General features: G+C 43.6%; 1 protein-coding gene across 1 annotated transcript in view; it reads left to right on the forward strand.

Annotated features, from left to right (window-relative positions):
- CHCHD6 (coiled-coil-helix-coiled-coil-helix domain containing 6) overlaps positions 1-23830 on the forward strand; it is a gene marked incomplete at its 3' end in the record, with an annotated part of 379195 nt that overhangs the window by 25619 nt on the left and 329746 nt on the right. Inside the window, exons 2-3 of the mRNA XM_004702467.2 lie at positions 14384-14519; positions 18234-18303. Of these exons, the coding sequence (XP_004702524.2) occupies positions 14384-14519; positions 18234-18303 (206 nt within the window). The remainder of the gene's footprint in view (positions 1-14383; positions 14520-18233; positions 18304-23830) is intronic.

Genomic DNA, 23830 nt, shown 5'->3' on the forward strand with positions numbered 1-23830 from the left:
ATAGTTGTCTCTTACAGACTGTTGTGGGCTGCGAGTGCTGTGCCCTTACCGTGGGATGATCACCTTTGCTCCGCACCTCTGTGGATCACTGCCTCCTGACTTGCACCCTCGTAGCTCTTGGGCTTGCGCAGGTTCCCTAGGCTTGGCTTCCTCAACTGGAAAGTGGGCATTGTGCAGTGAGGACTAAGATAATCTGTACATAGCGAGTACTGAGTGTCGAGCAGTGGTATTAATAGGATACTCTAGTTTCCAGTGTTTTCTACTGTAATTTTCCATTATGTTGGTCCAACACTGCCTATTTCTATCCTGTTTGCATTCCTGGTTTCGTATCTTTCAGAAATGTAAATATGATTGGGGCTGTTATATCGATATATATGTTTGACTTAAAACTTATTTATTTATTTTCTTATTTATGAATTACGGACCAGGGCTTCTTAAACTTTTTCCACTTGAGACCCCTTTTTGCCCAGGAAATGTTTATGTGACCCCAAGTATATAAGTATATAAAATAGGTATACAAGCCAAACATTTACTGATAGTAAAGCACAAAGAAATTTATGTTAAACAATTATTTGATGCACCTGTAATTTCACTACTTATTAAAGACTAAAGCAAATCTGCATGATAACTAGATGTGCCTTTTCTTTTACATAAAGAATTAAATCTTGGGAATATTTGATACTACAGGACTTAGAGCACCATCAATGTTTTTCAGAGTCGATTGATATTTTGATTTTATAATCCTTGATGCAGAGAACACCCTTTTGCATGAATATGCAGTACAAAATGGCAGAAGTATGTTTAGGGCCATCTCAGAAAGAGCTACAAATTCTGTCTTTATCCTAAGCCAACATTAATTTATTGAGTTTTCAGGAAAGTCATTTCTCAAACCTGTGTTGCGTAGCAAATTCTTCTTAAACTTTTAATGGCAGATGGTTCATGTTCTTTATTTCATTTGAGTATGTTTTATGACTCCAACTTAGTTTTTAGAATCAATATTTGAAGGAAGTTATCTCTGAAACTGTGTCCTGCCCTTCAGATGACCAGTTATAACTCTTTCAATGAAATCTTTGGGAAGGTTATTTTTAGTTATAGAATCAGCTATAGTGGTAAACATAGCTAAAGAGCAATTTTTCTGTTCTATTCTTTCATATGTTAACTTTTTAGTAAAACTTTCCATTTTCTCTTAATATAAATATATTATAATTTTTTCCTTTAAGTGACATGTTTAAAAATAGAGGCAACAAATCTGACAACACAGTTTTGAAAGTCATAGTCATTATGAAAAAATTAAGAAAATCAGATTTCTGCTAAAAAATATAGCAAGTTTGTCTTCTTTCAATTTCAACAATCTGTGTGAACTTACCCTTTCTGAGAGCCACCTTACCTCTGCATGTAGTAATAGACTTCATGTAAAAGTCATGGCTTTTAATGAAGTTAATGATTTTTTATTATTTTATTGGGAGTTCTTACGGATACAACAATGCTACCCATCAGTTTCTAAACATTTTCTTTATTCTTGAACTCGTTGATATCAGCACCCCTTTATTCCCTCCATCCCCCACTTTACTCCCCAGGAGCCCTTATTATTACATATTATTATTATTAGTTGCTATATCTTACACTAGCCAATGTATCCATTCACCTGCAATTCTGTTATCCGTTCCTCTTGAGTTGGGTTATGCAGTCATCATTGCTATCAGCTCCTTCTCCTCTCCCCCATCTTCCTGTACCCTCAGGGAATCATAACTCCTGTTACTGTTTCTGAAGGGTTATCTATCTTGGCTTTCCTGTATCAAACTATCTTATTTATACAAATGAACACACGCAGGTCTAACAAAATTAATGAGCTAAAACAAAGACCATAATAGTAGGGGGTGGGGATTAAAGAACTAGGGGATATTTATGTGTTTCATCAGTGGTATACTGACCCTGTAGCACTTCTGTGAGGGACTGTCCAATTATTTTACAGGTGGGTTTTGGGTCTCCACTTTGTCCACGCTCCTTTGTGTCAATAGCCCTTCTGTGAGGGACTGTCCAATTATTTTACAGGTGGGTTTTGGGTCTCCACTTTGTCCACGCTCCTTTGTGTCAATTTGATTGCTTGTTTTGATTACCAGTTCCCGTCAACACCTTATGATCACACAGACTGGTGTGCTTCTTCCATGTGGGCTTTGTTGTTTCTCTGTTAGATGGCTGTTTGTTTATCTTCCAGCCTTTAGGACCCCAGATTCTATGTTTTTTAATAGCTGGGCACCATCAGTTTTCTTCATTTCATTTGCTTATGCACCCATTTTGTCTTCAGTGATTATGTTGGGAAGGTAAGTATCATACTGTGCTACATAATCATACAGTGGCACACCATTCTTGTATTGTGGTAAGATTTAAGTAAAGGCCAAATGTCTATCTGCTTCCTTGTTGTATTTACATAAAAATACATACATAGACAAATACACCTCTCTTTATGTATTTACATATATACTTACTATATTTATATCTATATGTATAATTTTACTTTTGAAGTTAATGATTTTTATAGTATTGCAAAACACAGTCTCTAACTCTGGTGGTATGTTTTTGCCTACAAGTGCCTCCTGACAGATCATACAGTGAGCAACAGTGATAACTGCATTGCTACCAACTTTAACTTTTGCTACAAATCCAACCTTCTCACCCACTACTGCTCCAGCCTCCCTTGTGCAGACCCCAGTGCATTTTTTCCACTGTAACCCTTTTGTGAAAAGTTCATCAGCTTTAAGATAGGTAGCTTCCCCTCTTAGGTGCCCTTCCGGTGCCCTTCCAAAGAGCAACAAAACAATGGTTTATGTGTCTTCCTTTGTAAACACATCTCATACACAGTAATAACTGTGCCACGTTAGAAATAGCAGTTGTTTCCTCTAACCAAATGGCAAGCCTGGCAATAAGCTGCTGGTTATTACCAATTGCAGAAGTTATTTCGAAAACATTATCATTTGATAAAGGCATTTTGTGAATTCCGTCCCAACCCTGTCCCAGGAACTACTCTCGACATTTTAATAGCATTAGGTAACATGAACTCTCTTATTTTTGCAATCGAATATGAAGTTTAGTAAGATGCAAGTGAACACTTTTCATTGACAGTAACTTTTCTCAAGACGTTCTTTGTTATTGGAAGGTTTAAAAAGTTGTTCACAAGATTCCTCTGGTGTACTACTGAGCACTGCATGCTTAGCGTTAAGCTGCCTTTTTAGTTTGGCTGGTTTCATCTTCCCTGCAGCCCAAGCTTCATTACAAATTAAGCAAAGAGGTTTTTCCACACCATCATCATTATTAGAGGTACATCCATATTGCAAAAGCGTTACGACATATGGTAACGTAGGCATATTATAACCCGGTGTGTCCAAGAGCAGAAGGAAGGCCGTGGAGTTGGAAGAAGCCTTGGGCAATCAGCAGGGGAAGGGTAGCATAGCCAGTGGAGAGCAGGGTGAGGCGTCAGAGTGAGGCAAATGTGAGAGGAAGCTCGAGAACCCTGCGGGCGATGCCTGGCCTGGTCTGACTGTAAATGGAACAGCTTTCTGTGAATGTTCTACAGAGCACGAATAGTATGGGAATCCCCGGTGCCACTAACCTAAGTCCACCCAGAGGGATCTTGGAAGAAAGGCCTGACAATTATGACCTAAAAATCAACCACTGAAAGCCCTATTGATCGAATCAGAATTGACTTATGGTAACTGTCTTTTGTTTGTTTTACAAATAGTTTAATTTAGCTTCCATTTTGGTCAAAAGACAAGACATTCTACTATAATCTCTAAATACCAAGGTGTTTCTCAATGGACTTTTCAGACCCCTTCCTATACAGACAAAACTCAAGGGAAAGTTGTCCCCAACAGTGCTCTCAGTGCCTGAAGTGAGAGTAGTTACACAATAAATATGACTTGGATATTTTGGATAAGTGAATACAGATAAGAGACAACAAGGCATACACTTTTCACTGGTTCATCCTTTTAGGAAAAAAATCAATTTAAATCAAATAATGTCTATACGTGCTGTTACAAATGTCTATCTTAGCTTGTGGTTTTTCTGGATTCTTTTTGTTGAAGCAATTGATGTATTTTAATAAAATTTTTGTAGATACATTGTGCCCTGTTCTTTCATGCACTCATAGAAAAAGACGTTCATTCGATAGTTATTTAAGGAGCCCTGGTCACATAGTGGGTTACGATTTGGGCCGCTAACCACGAGGTTAGCGGTGCGAAACCACCAGTGGTCCGTGGGGGAAATATGAGGCCTTCTACTCCTGTAAATGGTTACAGAGTTGGAAATGCACAGGGGCAGTGTTATCCTGTCTTACTGAGTTGCCGTGAGTCAGAATTGACTTGATGACAGTGAACTTGGTCTTATAACCCAGTAGTTGAAGATTCCACTACATTGTCATCAGTATTTTCACCTCTTTGGACTAAATGTAACCACTTATCCGCAATTGAAAAATACCTGTAATATAAAGCAATATTGCTAGTAATATCTCAAGTAAATATTGCCTGCAATTTATGAAATTATATTTGAGTTTAATTTTTAAAGTGATATCCACACACATGCAGCAGTGATGGAGGACTTAATGGTGACAGTTACACGAGTGTGGTTGGATGATGATTGCCATTAGTGCATGCCGGTTTTCCTGTTACCAAAGGCCAACAAGATCACTATTCAGTGAGTGATTTCTCCCCCCCCCCATAACCACTAGTTACCATTGGTCTGTGTATAATTATTTATCCTTGTCATTTCATGCACATGAGACCATGACAATATTAGTCTTCTATGACTGATTTATTTTGCTTGACATATCTTTGAGGTTCCCTCTTGTGTATATTTCAGACTTTTGTCATTCATTAATACTGATTAGTTTTACATGGTATGTTTGCAGCACATTTTCTATATCCGATCACCTGTTGTTGGGTACCTGGGCTGTTTCTCCCTTCTTGCTATTGTGATTAATGTACTTTAGTGTCTATATGAGGTCTCTTCAAAAAGTTCATGGAAACATTGGATGAAAAGATAACAGAATTTTCCCACAAACTTTTTGAATCCCCCTCATATGCCTGTCAGAGATGTACTTAGGATTGGAATTGCAGGATTATATGGCAACCCTGCTGTTTTCCCAAATGTTGTATCATTTCCCGTTCCCGTCGCCATAATTAGGGTTTTCATTTATCCCCACCCCTCCGATACTCATTTTGTCTTTGTTTTGCTTTGTTTGTATTGTAGCCAGACCAGTCGAGGTGCAGTGGTTTCTTCCTGTTGTTTGGGTTTGCATCTCCCTCATGACGAATGATGCTGGGCATCATTGCACTTGCTGGCCAATTTTGTGTCTGGAGAAAGGTCCACCTATTCAAGTCCTGTGCCTGTCTTTTGTCTCTTTGTTAAGAGAACCAATTTGACTAGTCGTGGAGCTAGGAAATGGGGTCTGGGTTCCCGACCCGTGTGTAAAGACTGAAGTAGCGAGAACTCTGTGCATCTGTGAGTCACAGATTGAGCGTGGGCTCTCTCCGGCCTCCCCCTGGACTGCGCTTGCCTGTCTTCTCTCCATTTACAGGTCCAGTGGGCCTTTTCACCCAAGACCGCCGAGCCTAGCTGAGGTCTGTGGCTGGAGAGAGGGGGAAGAGCCCCTCTAGGGTCCCCCTGGACACTTGTGGAGGCCTCAGCAAAGTGTGTCGTGGCAGTGAAAAGAAAAAGCCACCTTTCCTCAGAATCCCATACTATTCCAGGAAGAGGGCAGTGCTGGGTTTAAGCCACAGGATGTTAGAGCTGGAGAGCACTTTATGAGGAAGTGATGCAACTGGATCTTTTCAGATTTTGGAATGGACTCGGGAAGAGATGAAGGTTACAAAGCTGTGCATGAAACATGAAAGACAGCCCTTCATTCTTAGTACATTGTGAAGGTGAACTATTTTTTACATGCTCATGTATTTTTAAGTACATGTTCACATATTTTTAATATGGAGTGTTAGTACGGGTGGACTAGAGAAACAAATTTATAGACACATATGTGTATAAGAGAGAGTTTTATACCAAAGAGCAATTGTATGTTAAGAAAACATCCCAGCCCAGTCCAGATCAAGTCCATAAGTCTGGTATTAACCATATGTCCGATACCAGTCTATAAGTTCCTCTTCAGACTCATGCAACACATGCAATGATGCTGCATGTAGGAAGAGCACAGGCCGGTAGGTGGAAAGTCTTGTGGATCCAGTGGCAGTGGAGGCATCTTAGCACTGGCGTGGGTCTCCACATAGCTCCTCCAGCTCCAGGGCTCTGACTCATCAGCATTGTTCCATGTGGCTTGTCAAAAGGAATACCAAGCAAGAGAGTGTCTCCTGCCTCCAGGAGTTCCCAGGATCCTCAGGAGAAGCCCATGCCCACACAGAAGCCTCACTGACTGTGACCTGATTGACAGGCTAGACTCCACCCCTTCGCAAGTTGACAGGAGATTAGGTAACTCCCACATATGGACAATAATTGATCTTTGTTTAGTGCTTTGCAGTTTCCCCTGTTTATTCTGCACCAGCACATTATGAGTCTTGCTTCATTTAATCCTCACAGCTGACTTAGGGCTTGTATCACTAATTATTTCCATTTTACAGATAAAAAAAGGCTGATTTAGTTGTAAGAAATCACTAGTAGGTTACAAGTTGGGCTGCTCACCACAAGGTCAGCAGTTCAATCTCCAACCACTTCTTGGGAGAAAGATGAGGGCTTTCTGTTCCCATAAACATTTAGTGCCTCAGAAACCCCAAAGGGCAGTTGTATTTTATCCTGTAAGGGTTTCTGTGATTGGAATCAACTCAATAGGTATCTGCAGATTTGTTGGGTTTCAACCCAGGCCTGTCCAACACCAAAATGAGCTTTTTCATAGTCATTCGAGCCTTTAGAGAAATCCCCAGTTCACAGTTGAGGAAAGATGGTCTGCAGAGAAGCCTAATACCAAGTCAAGCTCTCTCACCAGAGTACCTCTTTCCTGCTGCACTGCTCGGGGTCTGGCTGTTCATTCCTTGCCCCCAAAGGGCCTTGTTTGGCCAACTCACAGTGACCAGTGAGATGCTGGCACTGAGTTCTCACACACGTCTTGCTCTAGGCCCTCCCTTTTGGGGCTGTTGGTAAGGAATCACTGCCCAGATGGTGTTTACTCTTGCATGACTGCTGTGTGTGTATGTATATTTGTTGATTAAAATATTACTTGCTGTATTTTGAAGCAGCATTTAAAAAATAGTACACAGCTCTTATTGCCAACAAGAATGTTGCCAATATTTCCTTTAACCTGCCACTTACCAAATTGTATGCCACCTGGCCTGGGATCAGTAAATTGGTCTCTGCTGCTTACCTGTGTGGAATCCTCCTGTTGCTTCCCCTGCCCTGGGATCAGATTTGAACTTCTAAATCTTGGCTAGCCAGGCTTGTATAGCCTTGCCTACCCTGTGCCCTGACCATCTGGTGGTCTTTGTATTCTCACTCAGTGCACTCCAGCACACAGGCCTTCTGTCAGGGTCCCTGGACATGCCAGATTCACTTCTGAGAGATTTCGCACATGCTTTCCCCTCTGCTTGGAGAGCAATTCTTTCCTCTTAGCTCTGAAGATGTAAATGTGGTTGGGGCTTGTTGGTAATGACTGGCTTACTTGTGCTTACTTACTAATCTGTAGTCATCAATATGACATTTTTGTAAAAAATTCCACCAGGTATGGCTATTGAACATCTTTCTATGTGCTCATTGGGTATTTGTATATCCTCCTTTGAGAAACTTCCATTCATGTCCTTTGCCATTTTCATTTGGTTTATTTTTATTATTGATTTGTACGAGGAACACTGATGGCAGAGCGGCAGTGAGTTTGGGAAGGGTATTTTATGTAGATTCTTAATGCAAGTTCCTTTTCAGATACATGATTAGCAAATCTGTTCTCCCATTCGATAGGTTGTCTTTTCACTTCCAAAAAGATTCTATTATGGTGAAAGATATATTACGTAATATTTGCCAAACCCACTGCCATCGAGTCAGTTCTTACTCCTAGCAACCTTATGTAGGGCTCCAGGGGCTGCCAGGCTTTACAAGAGGAGGCAACTCTGCATTTCCTCCATGGAACAATTGGGGAGCTTGAACCACCAACCTCGAGGTTAGCAGTGCAATGCTTACCCAACAGTCCCGCCTGGGCAACTCTATGTGTATGTATAGGCATGTATGTACATGTTTCTGCATGTTGTATTCATATCCATATATCACACTCGGGGGCATAGTTACAGAGACTTCCTAGACTAGTTTACTGGATTAACAGCTCTACAGCTATGGTCTGGTGGGCCAACGTAGTCACTGACATCACATGGTTCATAAAGATACTGTTCTGCTCTGGAGGCACTGGACATTGGACTGCTAACCTCAAGGTCAGCCTCAAAGAAACCCGCAGCTGCTCCAAGTGAGAGACGAGGCTCTCTCCTGTCATAGAGCTCAGGCTGAGAACCTGCGGGAGCAGTTCTGCCCTGCCCTAGAGGGTCGTTATGAGTTAGAATTGACTCACTGGCTGTGAGTTTGAGGGGTGTTTTTAGTTTGAGTCTAGCCAAGAGTGTCTGAGGTCTTACAAGCTTGTGGACAGCCCCAATTGTCTCTATATTCACCTGGACCAAATGAAAATGAAGGAACTCAAAGGCTCACAAAAGAAAGTAGCCCACAGGACTAATAGCTCACATGAACTGCAGCTTCTTCTAACCTGAGACCAGAGCTGGGGGTGCTGCTTGTCCACCACCATCAACAGTTCAGGCCAGGGACACAAAGAGGGCTCTGATGGAATGGAAGAAAAATGTAGAACAAAACAGAAATTCCTAAAAAAGACCAGAGCTACTGGACCCACAGAGAAGAGGAACCCATGAGACAATTGCCTTAAGATATCTTTTGAACTTGGCATAGAAGCTATTCCTAGAGGTCACCTTGCAGCCAACTCATAAATTGACCTACAAAATAAACAGTGGTACCTGTGAGCAGTAATGTGAGACCTCAATGTTTATATAAAAGCAGAGAGGCAAGGATGGGAAGGGAAGCTGTATCCGTGGAGGCAGAACAAATGGAATGGGAATCAGGATGCCTATACATGGCAGTTGTAAAAAATGTCATGAAAATTTTGTATAAAAATTGTTAATGGGAACCTAATTTGCTGTGCGGACTATTTAAAAGATATTTTTTAAAAGACTCATAAAAAGTAAAGAGACAACCTACCTACAAGGGGGAAAGTCTTTGAGAATGATATAACTGATATTTAAGTCCAATATTTAAAATATGTATATAGGAAATTTGCGTAACAACAGCAAAAAGACCAGTAACCTAATGGACAAAGACTATGAACAGACATTTCACCAAAGAGGGTGTTTAAGTGGCGAGACGCGGCATGACAAGCTGCTCAGTGTTCGCTCTTAGATAAATGCAAATGTCGACTATAAAGAGAAACCATTTTATTGCTCCCAGATGGCCAAGGCGCCTTGGGGATAGAGTGGTTACGAGTTGGGCTGTGATCCACAAGGCCAGCAGTTCCAAACTACCAGCCGCTTCAGAGAAGAAAGACGGACTTCGTACTCCTGTAAAGAGCGACAGTCTCAGAAACCCACAGGGAAGTTCTGCCCTGTCTCATAGGGTCACCAGGAGTCGGCATGGACTCGATGGCAGTGAGTGAGAGGATGGCCAAGATTTAAGTAACAAGTTTGGAGGGAGTGTGGAGCAATGATTGGAACCTTCACCCAGTGTTGGTAGGAGCGCACGGCCACTGTGGGAAATGGTCCGGCGAGCCCCCAGAAAGTAGAGGTCGTGCTGCATGATCCAGCTGTTTCACTTCTAGGTAGATGCAGGGACAGTAACTTATTCCATGTGACTTTCAGAGCCAAATTTTTCTACCTCCAACCAAATGACTTTTTCCTACGTGGGTGTGGACAAGAAGGTGGAGGACCACACTGATAAATTCCCCTCTGAGAAATAATTAACAGGATTCATTGTGATTGCATCCTCAAAAAAAAAAGGGGGGTGAAATGGGGCGGGGGTTGGGGGCGGGGGGAAGAAACCCAACCTCACTGCCTTTGATTCAATTCCCACTCATAGCAACTCTATAGGACAGGGTTGAATTGCCCCTGTGACTTTCCAAGACAGTTACTATTTATGGGAGTAGAAAGCCTCATCTTCCTCCCGGAGAGCAGCTGGTTGTTTTGAACTGCTGTCCTTGCAGTTCACAGACCAATGTGTAATCCTTTTGCCACCACGGCTCCTGACTGTCATCCTGCTGAAGCAAAGTGGGAAGATAATCACTCCCAGGGAAGAGTCAGGAGCAGAGGGCGGACTTTTTCCCATGAGGGGCCTATGTAGTATGTCTCCTTCCTCCAAAAGACAGCTTTGACATCTGAGCAGTGCAGAGTAACAGTAGTGGAACTCAGAACCAGACCATGAAACAGTGGTGGACTCCTCAGTCCGAAAAGCAAGTAAAACTGACTGCTTTGGGGCAGGAGGCTGGTTGGTGAAGTGGGTGACTCTGGGCACTTAAGTGAGGGAGCTGGGCTTACTGACTCACCAGGGTGGACTGAGTGCCTGTAGGATGGGGTTTACTGGAGTGGGGTGTCTCTGGGCATGTAACTTAGGGAGCTGGGTTCACTGACACTCACAGTTGGAGCTGGGTGCCTTTGGTTGAGCGGCATGCCCTCTGAGCACTTATGAGCAGCTATGAAAGAACTTTGTCACGTGTCCTGACGGAACCACTCTGTTCTGGACATTTCTCACCTGCATTGTAACCGGTTAACATCCTTAATAATCTCTTTAAGCATGGATATTATCTGTGAGTTCTGTGTGGCCATTGCAATGAAATAAAGAACCTCGCTAAAATGTCGAGAATGCTGTAGAAGACAGAACAATAAAAAACGAGAATGCTGAGAGCCATAGAACAGTTTATACCTTAGAGATCTTAACGAAGTGACACCACACATAATGTGCATCTGTGTTCATCATGGGTAGCACTATTCACAATAGCAAAAAATGGAACCAACCTAACATCCCATCAACGGATGAGTGGGTAAGTAAAATGTGCTCATGCAGACAATGGAATACTACTCAGCAATCAAAACGAGTGTCCCACACTTGGCCCCATGGAAGAACCTGGAGGATATTATGTTGGACAAAATAGGTCAGATACACTCACAAATACTGTGTGTTTTCCCTTCTGAGCTGACACGAACAAGTACATGTTCAGAAAGGAACGTTCATTAGTGGTTTCCAAAACCAGTAAAACCAGACTCAATGCCTTCGAGTTGATGCTGGCTCATAGTGACCCTGCAGCACAGGGTAGAACTGCTTTTGGTGATGGGAAAGGTAACCCCGAATGAGGATGAAGTGTACATAGATTGTCAGACCTAAGTGGTATCATTGAACATGATGTCACCCAAGAAAAGAGAACCTATTTGTAATGGCTCTTGTGTAGATAACTGTGAAACAACAGCAAAAACAACCAGAATGTGTGGGTACATATGTAGATACATAGGCATATGTGTGTATAGACATGTATATATAAAGAAGTTTTTAAAATCATGGAAAAAGGAAATAGAGAATGGAATTAATCATGATTTTTTGAAGCTTGTGTATATGTATCTGTGGCACATAAATTGATATATACAATAAAGTTCATAGGGGGCATAGTTATAGATACTTCTTAGACCTAGCCAGACATCTCCAGGGAGTAGATTCCTGGTTTGAAGCATTGGGATTATAGTCTCATGGAGCATCTTGGTCAGTTGGTATAATATAGTTCATAAAGTTATCTACAGGCTAATTTGGTGAGTCTTTTCAGGTCTCAGAAGTTTAAATCCTAAAAGCTTGTGGCCATCTGAGCTACAGTTATTGGGCTCTATTTTTCTGGAGCAGACGGAAAAGAAGGAAACCAAAGACAAAGAACAAACGCGTCTACAAGACCGATAGACACTTCCCGCCTTGTCTATCCTGAGATCAGAAGGACTGGATGGTGCCCAGCTACGACTGCTCTAAGGAGGGCCAGAAGAGATGGGCTCTTGTCGAATGGAAGAAACGTGTGGAACAGAACCTTAAATGTCCTGGAAACAAAAAAAGAACAAGAAAACTAGGTAGACAGAATTGGTTTACATTGGAGGATTGCTGAGACGGTTGCCCTAAGATATTCTTCAAACCTTAAACTGAAACTAACCCCTGAGGTTACCTTGTAGCTAAATAACAAGTTGGCTCATCATGTAAGGACTGTCCTCCTTAAAAAAAAATTTTAAAATCACTGGTATGAGACCAAACGAACAACAGTAACTTTAAAACAGAAACGAAAATGTATAAAACCCACACCATTGCCGCTGAGAAGCTTCTGACTCCCCGTGGTCCTTCACGACAGAGTCGAACTGCTCGCAGAGGGGCTCCCAGGCTGTGAGTCCGTACAGGCACACACAGCCGTATCTTTCTCCACAGAGCCATTGGTGGGTTTGAACTGCTGACGCTTAATCCACTCTACCACAATGGCTGCTTGGAGAAGGTCAGGGGGCCCAGGGGTAGGGACCAGATGAATACAAACAGAACCAGCAGAATGGAGATAATGACATTGTTCCTGCACTGTGAAGAATAACCGATATCACTGGACAGCTGGTGTAGAAATTGTTGACTGGGAACCTAGACTGCGCTATAAATTTCCATTGAAAACACAATAAAAATATTACTTAAAAAATAAGACAGTGGGAATATTTATCTCCCTTTCAGGGGATAACAGTTGTTGACTTGTTCAGCTCTGAACAGATATGTCAACGAGGATGTATGCCTCTGTGTGCAAGTTAAGATGTACCTTCAGATTTGTGAATGCGTACAAGCATCTATTTTTGTTCAGCTACATTTATGTTGGTATGTTAGCATCTTCACAATTGTGTGTATCTCTTTATATCACTGAAATAAGCATTCTGTGATTTTTAAAAGTCAATAGATCTGTGATGGTTAGGGATTATGTCAACTAGACATTCCTGGGTCGGTATGGCAGAGCCCAGCCTATCATTGGAGTCGCAGCCTAGTGACAACTCTGGTGTTAGCCTTTTTTGTATCAGAGAGAGAGACCAAGCAGAGTGAAATCCTCTTTGGTCCTTTGCCGTCTGTTGGAGCGGGATCTTTCTCAGTCTCCTCTTGTGTCACCTGCCGATCCCAGATGCCATCAATAGACGGCTGATGATAAATTTCAACCGGCCAACTCTGGACCTCTGCGTCCACCGGCTTGTGCCCCCCGGTCTCTGCTTGGTGACTCTTATTCCTGTTCGTCAGCTTCCAGGAGTCAGGAGAGGCCTGACTGGAACCGGACTAGACTTACCTGTCATCCCATACATTTTTCCATGTCAGTGTATACACGTCTTACCCCATTCTACTTACAGGTTGTGTCCTAGTTCACAGACTGGAAGGGGCATGATTTCTTCAACCAGGTCCTCATGGTCAGGTCTCTGTGGTGCTTTCAAAAATCCGTGGTGAACATCCTTGCATGCCTCTGTGTGTGTGTGTGGCTAGAAGTAGACTTGATGATCATGCTTTCTGTCCTAAGGTAATTTTTGATCTCTTTCTAAGCCCTGCTTTGTTATGTCTTGCACCTATTAGACATGAAACAAATATTTACTGAAATGAATGCTGAAGAGTTTTTATTCTGGATTTATCCCTAGCTTGCTATTTTATCTCCGTTAGTTTTTGGGGACACCCTCTTGCCTGTTCCCCTTCCTGTAAAATGAATAAAAGTTTTGGTCTCCCAGGCTTCATTAGGGAGAACCAACGTTAAAGGAGCCAAGCAGCATCTTGATTCCTCACTATCGGTGTGCCCTTGGCGGGTATAGCGTTGAGTGAGCTGTAACTCTAGCCCTCAAGGGTTTGACGAGCCATTAGGATGAAGTATAGAGGAGGTGCCGCACGTCCCTAAACGGCATACGTGTGATCATGAGAATCTCAGAGAATAGAGGACATGATTCTGGATGCTCTTAGCCAAGATTTCACGGAGATGGGTGCGCTGAGAGACTCTTACAGGAAGGGTAAGGTTGAGGCAGGTGGGGATGGCCAGAGGTGGTGCGTAGGGGGTATGGGTGCTGGTTCTTGGCAACAGGGACTGCCTAGGGACATGCAGGGGAGGTGAGAAAAGCGAGTGCTCACAGTCTACTGAGTAGAGTATGGAGTGGATTGGGAAGCGGAAGGAGGTGAAGCTGAACAGTCAGTAGAGGACTTGCTGTGGTCAGCCTGGCATTCCAGATGCATGCGTGCGGTGCTGACATGGTAGGCACTGCGGGTTTGAACTGCTGACCATGTGATTAGCAGCCCAACACTTAGCCCACAGTTCTGATCTCCCCCTTTCCCTCTCTCTGATTTCTCCCCACAGCTGTCTGATCATGTGGTGAACCGTTTGAAGGATTCCAGTAAGCCTTCGGAAGTGAAGCAGCCCGCCCTTCCTGGTAGTGCTCCTCCTACAGCTGTGTTTGATGCTCCAGAAGGCAAAGCGAAAGCCCCTGAGAAAGGTATGGGGGCGGCAGTGATTCCACAGAGAGGCTTCTTTAGTGGAGGTGAGAGAGGGTGAGAGGCCTGGGAAAGCACATGCTTGTCAGAATGCATTTACTAGCACTGCAGCTCCAGGCTGCCCCTGAGGGACGTGAGTAGCTCCTTTCTGATACTGGCTTTCCGGGGGAGCACAGCTCCCTGTGCTTGACAAGTGCTAGCGCGTGGTCGTCAGAGCTTACGTGATTTCAGTCAGACTCTTCTCCCTCTTTCACTTTTCTCCATATGTAAACATGGAGGCCGAAGGGCTTGGTTTGATTACTCAGGTAAGAAGATGCTTGTAAGAACCTTTAAAAGAAGCGTAACTGTTACTGCTTGCTTTTGTGCAATCCAAGAAATGATAGGAATTTATGTGCTTGGGGCCAAATAAGCAGGAATTGAGTCAGCAACTTCCATGTCAACCTTTGCATCTCTAACCTAAACTGTAAGTGGTCCAGGTGTAGCACCTGGCTCAGATGTTTCAATCTCCCTAGGTTATTCTAATAGATCTTTATCACCTGGGGAAACGTGTTTAACAGATTTTGATTCAGTATATCCAAGGTGGCCATTCAGATGAACTGAGGGGAAGTTCCTGGTAGTGAGTCTGGAAGGCAAGCACTACATCCTGCTCGTTCGTCATTTACTGATTGCTAACTGGCAGTCTCTGGTCCAGTGTCTCATGTCAGCACATGGTGATAGATGAGACAGGGATGCCCTGTCTATGCTATGTGCAGCTGTAGTGAAGGGGCCAGGTATGTAACCCGGGAGATTGGGTGTCCTGTGAGAAGGCAACAGTGGAAGAATGCATCGTTTCCAGGGTAGCAAAGAGGAGAGAGCGACCAGTCAATTAAGAGGGAAGTGTCTGTGAAGATGTCCTTTGAGCAGGCTATTGAAGAACACAACTGGGGGATAGAGTCTTAGCCATGGAGAATGGTTTGAGCAGAGGCACAGGGGCTTAGTGCAGCCTGGCCTGTTGCGGCCCTAGAAGCAGTTTGCTGTCTCTGGGTTACAAAGTACTAGGGGAGAGGAAGGGATGTGTGGGAGAGGTTTCAGGAGCCAGATCATGGAGACTGGTATGGTATCCAGAAAGTCAGGCTTCAACCTCTGTGCACCAGGGTTCTAATCTCCCGTATTGCCTACGGGCCTCCCACACACATCTGAATAAATAAGTACCTGTTTTTGGACCTTGAGGCTTCCCACACACATCTGAATAAATAAGTACCTGTTTTTGGACCTTGAGGTCCTTTTGACCATCAACCAGTGAAGAGGCTTAGGTGAGATTCCTGAAACCCTTACTACATGTTGTTGTTCTTTACCCAAAAGGGCTAACTTCCCAGCTATTTCTAGCCATAGTTAAGAATGATTGAAGAGGGGTTAAGCTGACCCAATCTACCAAAACCACCCTGACTCATCGTTTCCCTGTAGGACGGAGTAGAACTGCTGCATAGAGTTTCCATGGAAGACTGCCACATCTTTTCCTGCAGAGAAATTGGTGGGTTTGAACCACCGACCTTTGGCTTAGAAGCTGAGCACTTAATCGCCGCACCACCAGGGCTTTTCAAACTTGACCCAGTGTACTTTAAGAAACTGGATGAACTGGTTCCAAACCCCAAACAAAACTCACTGTCATCGAGTGGATTTGAGTCCTAAGAATCCTATAAGACAGAGTAGATCTGCCCCTGTGACTTTCCGAGATGGTAAATGTTTATGGGAGTAGAAAGTCTCATCTTTTTCCCTACGTGCTTTCAAACCTCTGGCCTCGTGGTTAGCAGCCTATCTATCACTTAACTGACTACATCTTCGGGGCTTTCATACCAACCCCTAAAATAAATGTCAAAGGAATTAAAATAATGTGAAACTTAAAGCCATAAAAGTATAATTTTAAAAAGCATATAATTATGCTTGTAAGTGCATATGCATGTAAGTGCAATATCAAGTGACAAAGCCTTAAGTTAAGATAAAAAATGGTTAATAAGACTATAAGAAATTTGAGACCATATAGAAAGAATAAAGAAGGATTGATAAACTAGGAAAAAATAACAAAGTGTTAGTAATGTTAATATGTAAAGAGTTCTTAAAGATCATTAAGAAAGACAAACGTGTACATCTGGTCATAAACATTTGAAAAAATTCTCAATGTCATTAATACTTACAGAAATATACATTGGTTAGCTTGAGTTTTCTAGAGAAACAAAACAAGTGACAATCACGTATGTATAAGAAAGAACTTCCTATCAAGAAAGACATTTATATCAAGAGAGTGGCCCAGCCCAGTTCAACTCAGGTTTATGGGTGGGATGCCAACTGGAGCCTTTCAGACTCCCACAATTGCCAGGGGATGAAGCGGGAAGCTGGGTGATCACAGGTCGATGGGTGTAAAGTCACATAGACCCAAGGTTGGCAGGAACAGGCAGGGCATCACAGCCCCAGGATCAGCAAGGCATGAGCCACCAACCCTGGAGTCAGACGTACAGTCCAGGCAAGCAGGAAGGCACTGGGCTAGAGAGAGTTCAATGCTGCTCAGTGACTCTTATAAAAAGGCTTCACCTGATTGATAGGTTGGACTCTACCCCTGCCTTTACCCAGGTGCATAAAGTTGACATAAAATCTGCAGAGAACAGGGGAGGGTTGTTTCCTGCATGGAGGTGTAGATGAGTGCCACATTTTCTGCTTGAGACAGATATTCTTTTTGTTATAAAGAAGGGAAATTTTATAAAGAGTAAAACCAAGTAGGGTAGATTACACCTCAGTAAAGCCACCATAAGCTAATAAGGATGGGGGGGGGCATTCATGTTGACATAAAAACTGACAGCATGTATTTTTTATTCGTCATTGAGAACCTGGCAGTGTTACTAAAAAGCACGTTAAAGGTTCTTCCCTGGCAGGCCAGAGCACCGCCATTTATTCCTCTTCCTTCTGGAAGTGGTGGGTTGGAAGTAGAACCAGTTCTGGAAGTGCCTCCTGGAAGGACTGAGTGTTAGGGTGTTAGGGTGAGTTCACTACTCCTTAAGAAGCCTTGGGAGTGGGGAGCGTATCCTTACATAGTCATTCACAAAGCCCTGTTCCTTTGTGTGACTTGCTTTCGACATTGATGATGGACGTGTAGACAGTTCAGAGAGGGTCACAGAAAGGTGATGTTTGAGCTTTGATGGAAAGATAGCTTGGAAGGGGGAAAGCTAGATGGAGATGGTGGGTGGAGTAGTCACAAAACCATAGTACCAACAAGTGGTGGAGAGGGTAAATTGGATTTGCTCAGAAATCAGAAGGTAGACCTATTGTAACAAGTTAAATAGCTCAAGAAGACTAGAGATGCTACAGTTTAAAGTAGAAGTAGGTTTAAAATGTAGATGTTGACATTTAGGACAGTGAATCTGTGGAATGGGGTGTCAAGAGTAACGAGATGGAATGAGTCTTCCCTAGCCCCCATTCCCAAACCTCACCTCTGAGACTCCTTGGGAAGCATCCCTAGCCACCTCTGGCCTTTGCTTCCATGCTCTAGCGGTTAAAGAGTTGTGTGATTGATAGGGATGGGGTTGGAGCAGTGCTGCTGGCGACCAGCCACATGACAAGCAGACCCTCCAGACTGGCTGCACTAAGAGTTCATTCTGCATTGAACCACCTTCCCTGCACGACTGCTGTTAAGTTGTCGCCGAGCCTAGCGTGTTACTGACAGGCCCTTTCTTCTCTTTCCTCTGTAGAATCCAAACCACCAAGTGCAGAGAAGGATGGGGCGCAGCACCCCTTGGGAGCAGCAGATCTGCTCAGGAGGTGAGACCTGGTTCCTCTCATTCATCCCTGACCCTGTCCTCTGGCTGATCTCCTCTCCCTCACGGGCACCCTTCCCTGGTCTGGATGGCTTAAGGATGTGCTCTTATATAGCTTAGCTTAAGGATGGCTTAAGGATGTGCTCTTATATAGCTTAGCTTAAGGATGGCTTAAGGATGTGCTCTTGCATAGCTTAGCTTATTTGAGTCACGTGACAGTCCTCTGTTACAGGTAGCACTGTTTCTAGTTTAAAGACAAAACTCCCAAAGGTATTGGGGGAGGCAATTGGTATATCTGAAAAACTAATTTAACGAACTAGGACCCAACAAATGAAGTGAAGGGACTTTCTCTGTGTGTGTGCATATGTACCTGGATGAAGAAAGTGAGCCTGCATGCTTTTAACTGTAGTTGGCCAGGTCAGCTGGTAGAGGCTACTGGAGACTTCCTGTCTGCATGGGTAATAGTCCCAGAGAGCAGCCACACGTCTTAGATGGGACTATTCCTCTTCCCTGAGATCTTGTAAAGAGCGGTGGAGGGTGCAGGTGCTGGCTTTGCTGCTGGTTTGTATATGCTCGTTCTGTGACTCTGGACAAATACCCCATCCGTGTGAGCCTTTACAATGGTAAATTGAATTCGGTTTTATTGGGCGTATAACAATTATGTGATGGTGGTATGTGATTTTCTCTGACTTCGAGAAAAAGGGAACGAAGATCATTGCTTACGTGCCCAAGGCTGATTCCTATGAGGCAGAGATCAGAAAGGCGTTCGCCCTTCAATCTCGATACCAGTTCTTACACCAGCTGTCCTTGGTTTCTCTAGAAACTCAGTCGAACACACTATGGCACTCTCTACAGGGGGCCTTCCAAAAATTCGGCGGAACATTTTCATTATTCTTTAACTCTTTTTCTGGGAACCTTTTGAAGTCCTCTATAGTTCTTTGCTTAGTTTGGTATTCAGTGCAAAGACCGAATACTGGAGTACTAGAGTTTAAATTCTGAGCACCCTGGTTTTTAAAAGTCTATATTTGGCAGTGACAGCCCCAAATCCATTCACAGAGTCCCCACATAGATTAAACCTCCATCGAATGCTTTCTGATCATTGAACCAAGAATGTAGATCATCTCGCCCTCAGGTGGCATGCCTCGGAGAGTGGGTGCCTCCACCCTGCTCTAGCGAGCCCAGAGAGGGGCAGTCTCTCTCTTGGGGCTTGTCTAGGTGTGTCCTTGTGCATGTCGCTGTCCTGGGATCAGATAGTGGGCCCCTTGGTCCGGAGTCATGCCCTGTCAGTCTCACCCTGACTGCCTTTGGGGCCCAGCCTCTTTTGGGGGTCAAACGACCTTTTCAAAGGGGTTGCCCGATTCATAGCAGTAGCAAAATGGCAGTTAATGAAGTAGCAATGAAAATAGTTTGATGGTTGGGGGTCACCACCACATGAGGAAGTAACTATATTAAAGGATCGCGGTATTAGGAAGGTAGAGAACCACTGCCTTGGACCAGTCTAGTAAACCTTCCTATCTGTTGATGTACGCGCCCCAATCAAGGTCTCATTCCTGCTTCTGTAGTCCCACCTGTAATTGTGATGTTCTGATCTGCGTCCAGGTACGTGTTTGTGACAGGTTCCTTTGCCCTCCCGGGCCTTTTCTTCAAGCGTATCTCAGCAAACCCTTGGATGCACTTTGACCTCCTGGTGGTGGCATCCTCCATCCAGATGACGCGTGTCTTTGTCTCTTTTAAGACTTCATAAAGGTTCTCTTTAAGTTACCTTTGAGATGGGGTCTCTTATACCCATTTTAAAATGCCAGACAAAATTCACAGACAGTACTTGATTAGGCAAGTAACTGAAATGAGATTTCATGAGATCAGAAATGCTCAGGATACAATTCTTCTCAGCTGGCCCCTCTTCCTGGTCTCTGCCTTGCGTAACCAAGGGTTACAAAGTTCTTTTAGTCCCCCTGCCCCACCACCCTACCGTTCCACCAGCCTTCTGCCCACAGGCACTCAGCTTTCTTGCTCTGGAGGCCAGAAAGCCCACCACTATATCCTGCTGATCTCTTAGGCTACCCCTGCTGCCGCCATTTCTCTGCGGTTTCTCACCATCTTTGCTGTCTCCAGTTGCCCAGCTCTGTGTCTCCTGGCTTTAGGAGGCTCTTAGCTCAGGGATCCTGGGACCAAAGGATGCACGCCCTCCTGGCTCTTCTTTCTTGGCAGTCACGAGATCATGCTTTGGCTCATTTTAAGCCTAGCAGCGTGGTAAAACGGACCAATCTCTGTGTTACGGTTTCATTTACCTTATTTGCATGGTCGCATTACACAGCGGTTCCATGTATTTATTGGCAAGCTCTCTTGTCCCCTTAGCGTGTCACAAGCACCTGGGGTTTGCAGAGTTCTACTCAGTTATGTGGTGGGAGTTAGAAAGACTACGGCTAAACCAAGCCAAATCCACTGCTGGCAAGTCAATTCCAACTCAGGCTCGAGTTGATCTGCTCCAGAGGGTCTCTGGGGCTGGAAGTCTTTCTGGAAGCAACAGCCGCAGCCTCATCTTTCTCCCATGGAGTGGGGGGTTTGAACGGCCAATCTTGTGGTTAGTTGGCTAATGCTTAGTCCATAGTGCTACCAGAGCTCCCTATGCCAGAATTGATACATCTAAGACAAATGGTGTCATACTCGTCTCAAAAGGAACATTTCAAGATCTATTCTGAAATAGAATACTATCAGTAATATGATATCAACATACAATGAATAAGACCAGTTCATACCTACAAACTGAGAAACTTTTTTTGGCAATGATGTATTGGATAAGGGACTAATCTCTAAAATTGATTGAGAACATCAACCCCATAACAAGAAAAAGACAAACTATCGAATTCAAAATGGTCAGAGGACATGAACAGATACTTCGCCGATGAAGACATTCAGGTGGCCCCCAAACACGCAGAGAAGTGCTCACCAACATTAGCTACTAGAGAGATGCAAACATATGCAACAACAACAACAACAACAACAACAACAACAACAACAGAAAACAACCAATGCTGGTCATGGTCGAGAGCCTGGAACTCCCATACACTGATGGCAGGATTATACAACGGCACAGCTAACATAAAAAAGTGGATGGTGCTGCCTTAAAAAAAAAGTTGGGAATAGAAACACAATCTTAGTAGTGGGTAGGTACCCAAGGGAAAGAAGAACAGGTGTGTTCATGCCCAGGTTCATCACAGCCTTATTCACAGTAATAAAAAGGCGGAAACAGCTTAAGCATCACCCGCGGGCAAATGGATAAACAAACGATGGTAGATGCTCACGTCGGGATAGGATGCAATGTAAAAGAACCATGACAAATGAGCAAAACACCTCACAGGGATGAGCTTAGAGTACACCATGCTGACTGAATTTAGTCAATCCCCGAATTATGAGACTCCTGCAGTCAACAGGTTTGGCAATACAATTCTTTGAAATCTACCCCGGGGGAAAATCACTATCTACGGGGGAGACACGCATTAACTAGGTTTAAGGAAAAGGCTATTGCCATAAGGGAGAAATCATTCCAGAATGACCCAGACAAAGGAAGACACTTGCAGGAGCATAAGAGTAAAAGGTAACACAGGTCAATACTATTATATGCCCAATCCTGTAATAAACAGTAATCGTCACCTGGGAGTGGGTACATAGACAGCAAGCTGAATAGGGGTTGGGAGGTCAATGAGGCTGTACCCACAAACATATATGTATTGGGTTGACAAAAGGTGTTCCTACATATATATTTATCTTTGCTGCAAATACTTACATGAATATAATAGAGCATACAGAGGACAAAGTTCTGAAAAATTCTTAGCTATAACCAGACTCCTTGAGCCTGGGAACTGGGAGCAACTCAGCAGGCAGGGAGGGATCAGGAAGAGGGACAAGTAGAGACTTGGTAAACAAAGGGATAGACTGACATAGTGGCTGCAACAATGGGTTCAAATATAGCAGAGATGGTGAGGACAGGGTCAGGCCAGGCAGTATGAAGTTCTGTTGTATAGGACCATATTCTCAGGGGCACCAAGGTCACCTGGAGTACCAGAGTTCCCTGAAATAATAGTCTATACCCTATTTCGGTGAGTAGCCATCTCAGGTGCAGCTTGTGATCTCCCCCTGTCCAGAGCAAAGCCGAGTGAACAGCGAGGACTAATAGACTCCATGGCTACCGCTCTTGACCACCAGAGGGGATCACAATAGGAGGTCCTGGATAGAGTGGAAGAATAACAGCACAAAACCCCAAATAATAATAATACAAAGACTGAGCTTCCTGACCTGGTGCATGACTGGGGTTCAAGCCTGGAACTGAACTCGGCTCTGGGAGTCAGTTTTCAGCCAAGCAATAGATGAGTGAAGAATACTACCACGAAGGGACTCGCTCCTTAGAACTACCAACCATTCAAGCCAGAGGCAAAGGGGCAGCAACTCAGCCAGGGAGCGGTCAAGAAGAGGGACAAGTAGAGACATGGTAAACACAGGGCTGGACTGACGCCGTGGCTGCAAGGAGGGGCTCGGATACAGTAGAGATGGTGAGGATGGTGTAAGAGCAGGCGTGTGAAGCTCTGTTGTACAGGGCGTTGCTCTGAGTTGGACCAACTTGGTGGTCCGGAACACCAAGAGCGACGACGACATATGGTCAAATGATAAAGCAAGTAGGCGGAGAGGCTCCAGGGCCAGTGTCTTTGGGCTTGGTCTCTTCCATAAGTTGCCTAGGACTGGTGTATCCCATTACTGAGTAGGTGGGACTGTGTACCTTCTGAGCATTTACCTAGCAAGCCTTTCCAAGACTAACTAGCCTAGTTATTTCTTTCCTTTTCACTTCAAAAGTTTAAAAAATTAAACAGAAAAGATATTAATGACAGACTTAGAAAACATTAAAAACCATCCATAGACCCAGCATTTTAAGACAATTCCTGTTAATATTTTGGAGTAATTTTTTTTCAAATGTGTTTTCCCCCTGCTTAAGGCTATTTTTTTTTAAACCTACTTGTCATCACACTGCACATATAATTTCACATCTTGCTATTTTCACTTAGTATTATAAATAGCTTTCATTTGTTACACCTGGTCTGTAAACATTTCTAGTGTTAGGGGTATTGTTTATTTTTTTTTTGTATTTGGATTCAACTTGTAGATAAATCCTAGGATACATTTTACAATGCCTAATTAAAGCACTGTTGTATGAAGGGCCTTCAAAATATTCATGGAAGAATCCATTATCTTTGAATTCCATTTTCCTGAGAACGTTCTGAAGCCTTCTCATGATTGTGTTACATTTTCTTTAGCCCACGAGTGTTGGATCTTTAAATTGCTTGCATTTCCCCCCACTATAATGATTAACACTGCCAAGAGCATCTAAGAGCGAATTTTTTTTTAAATCTCTGTGTTTGATCATTTTATGGAGCAGAAGGCCAGAAAAGGTCAAAGGGTAGGAACATGTTTAGGATGAAGAGTTGAGTGTCCAAAACAAAGCTCTACCGCTATCTAAAACCTTCACAGTCTCAAGAGAAGCA

The sequence above is a fragment of the Echinops telfairi genome, unplaced genomic scaffold, assembly GCF_000313985.2.
Source record: "Echinops telfairi isolate 266 unplaced genomic scaffold, ASM31398v2 ScPeMD7_31;HRSCAF=116, whole genome shotgun sequence".
Lineage (NCBI taxonomy): Eukaryota > Metazoa > Chordata > Mammalia > Afrosoricida > Tenrecidae > Echinops > Echinops telfairi.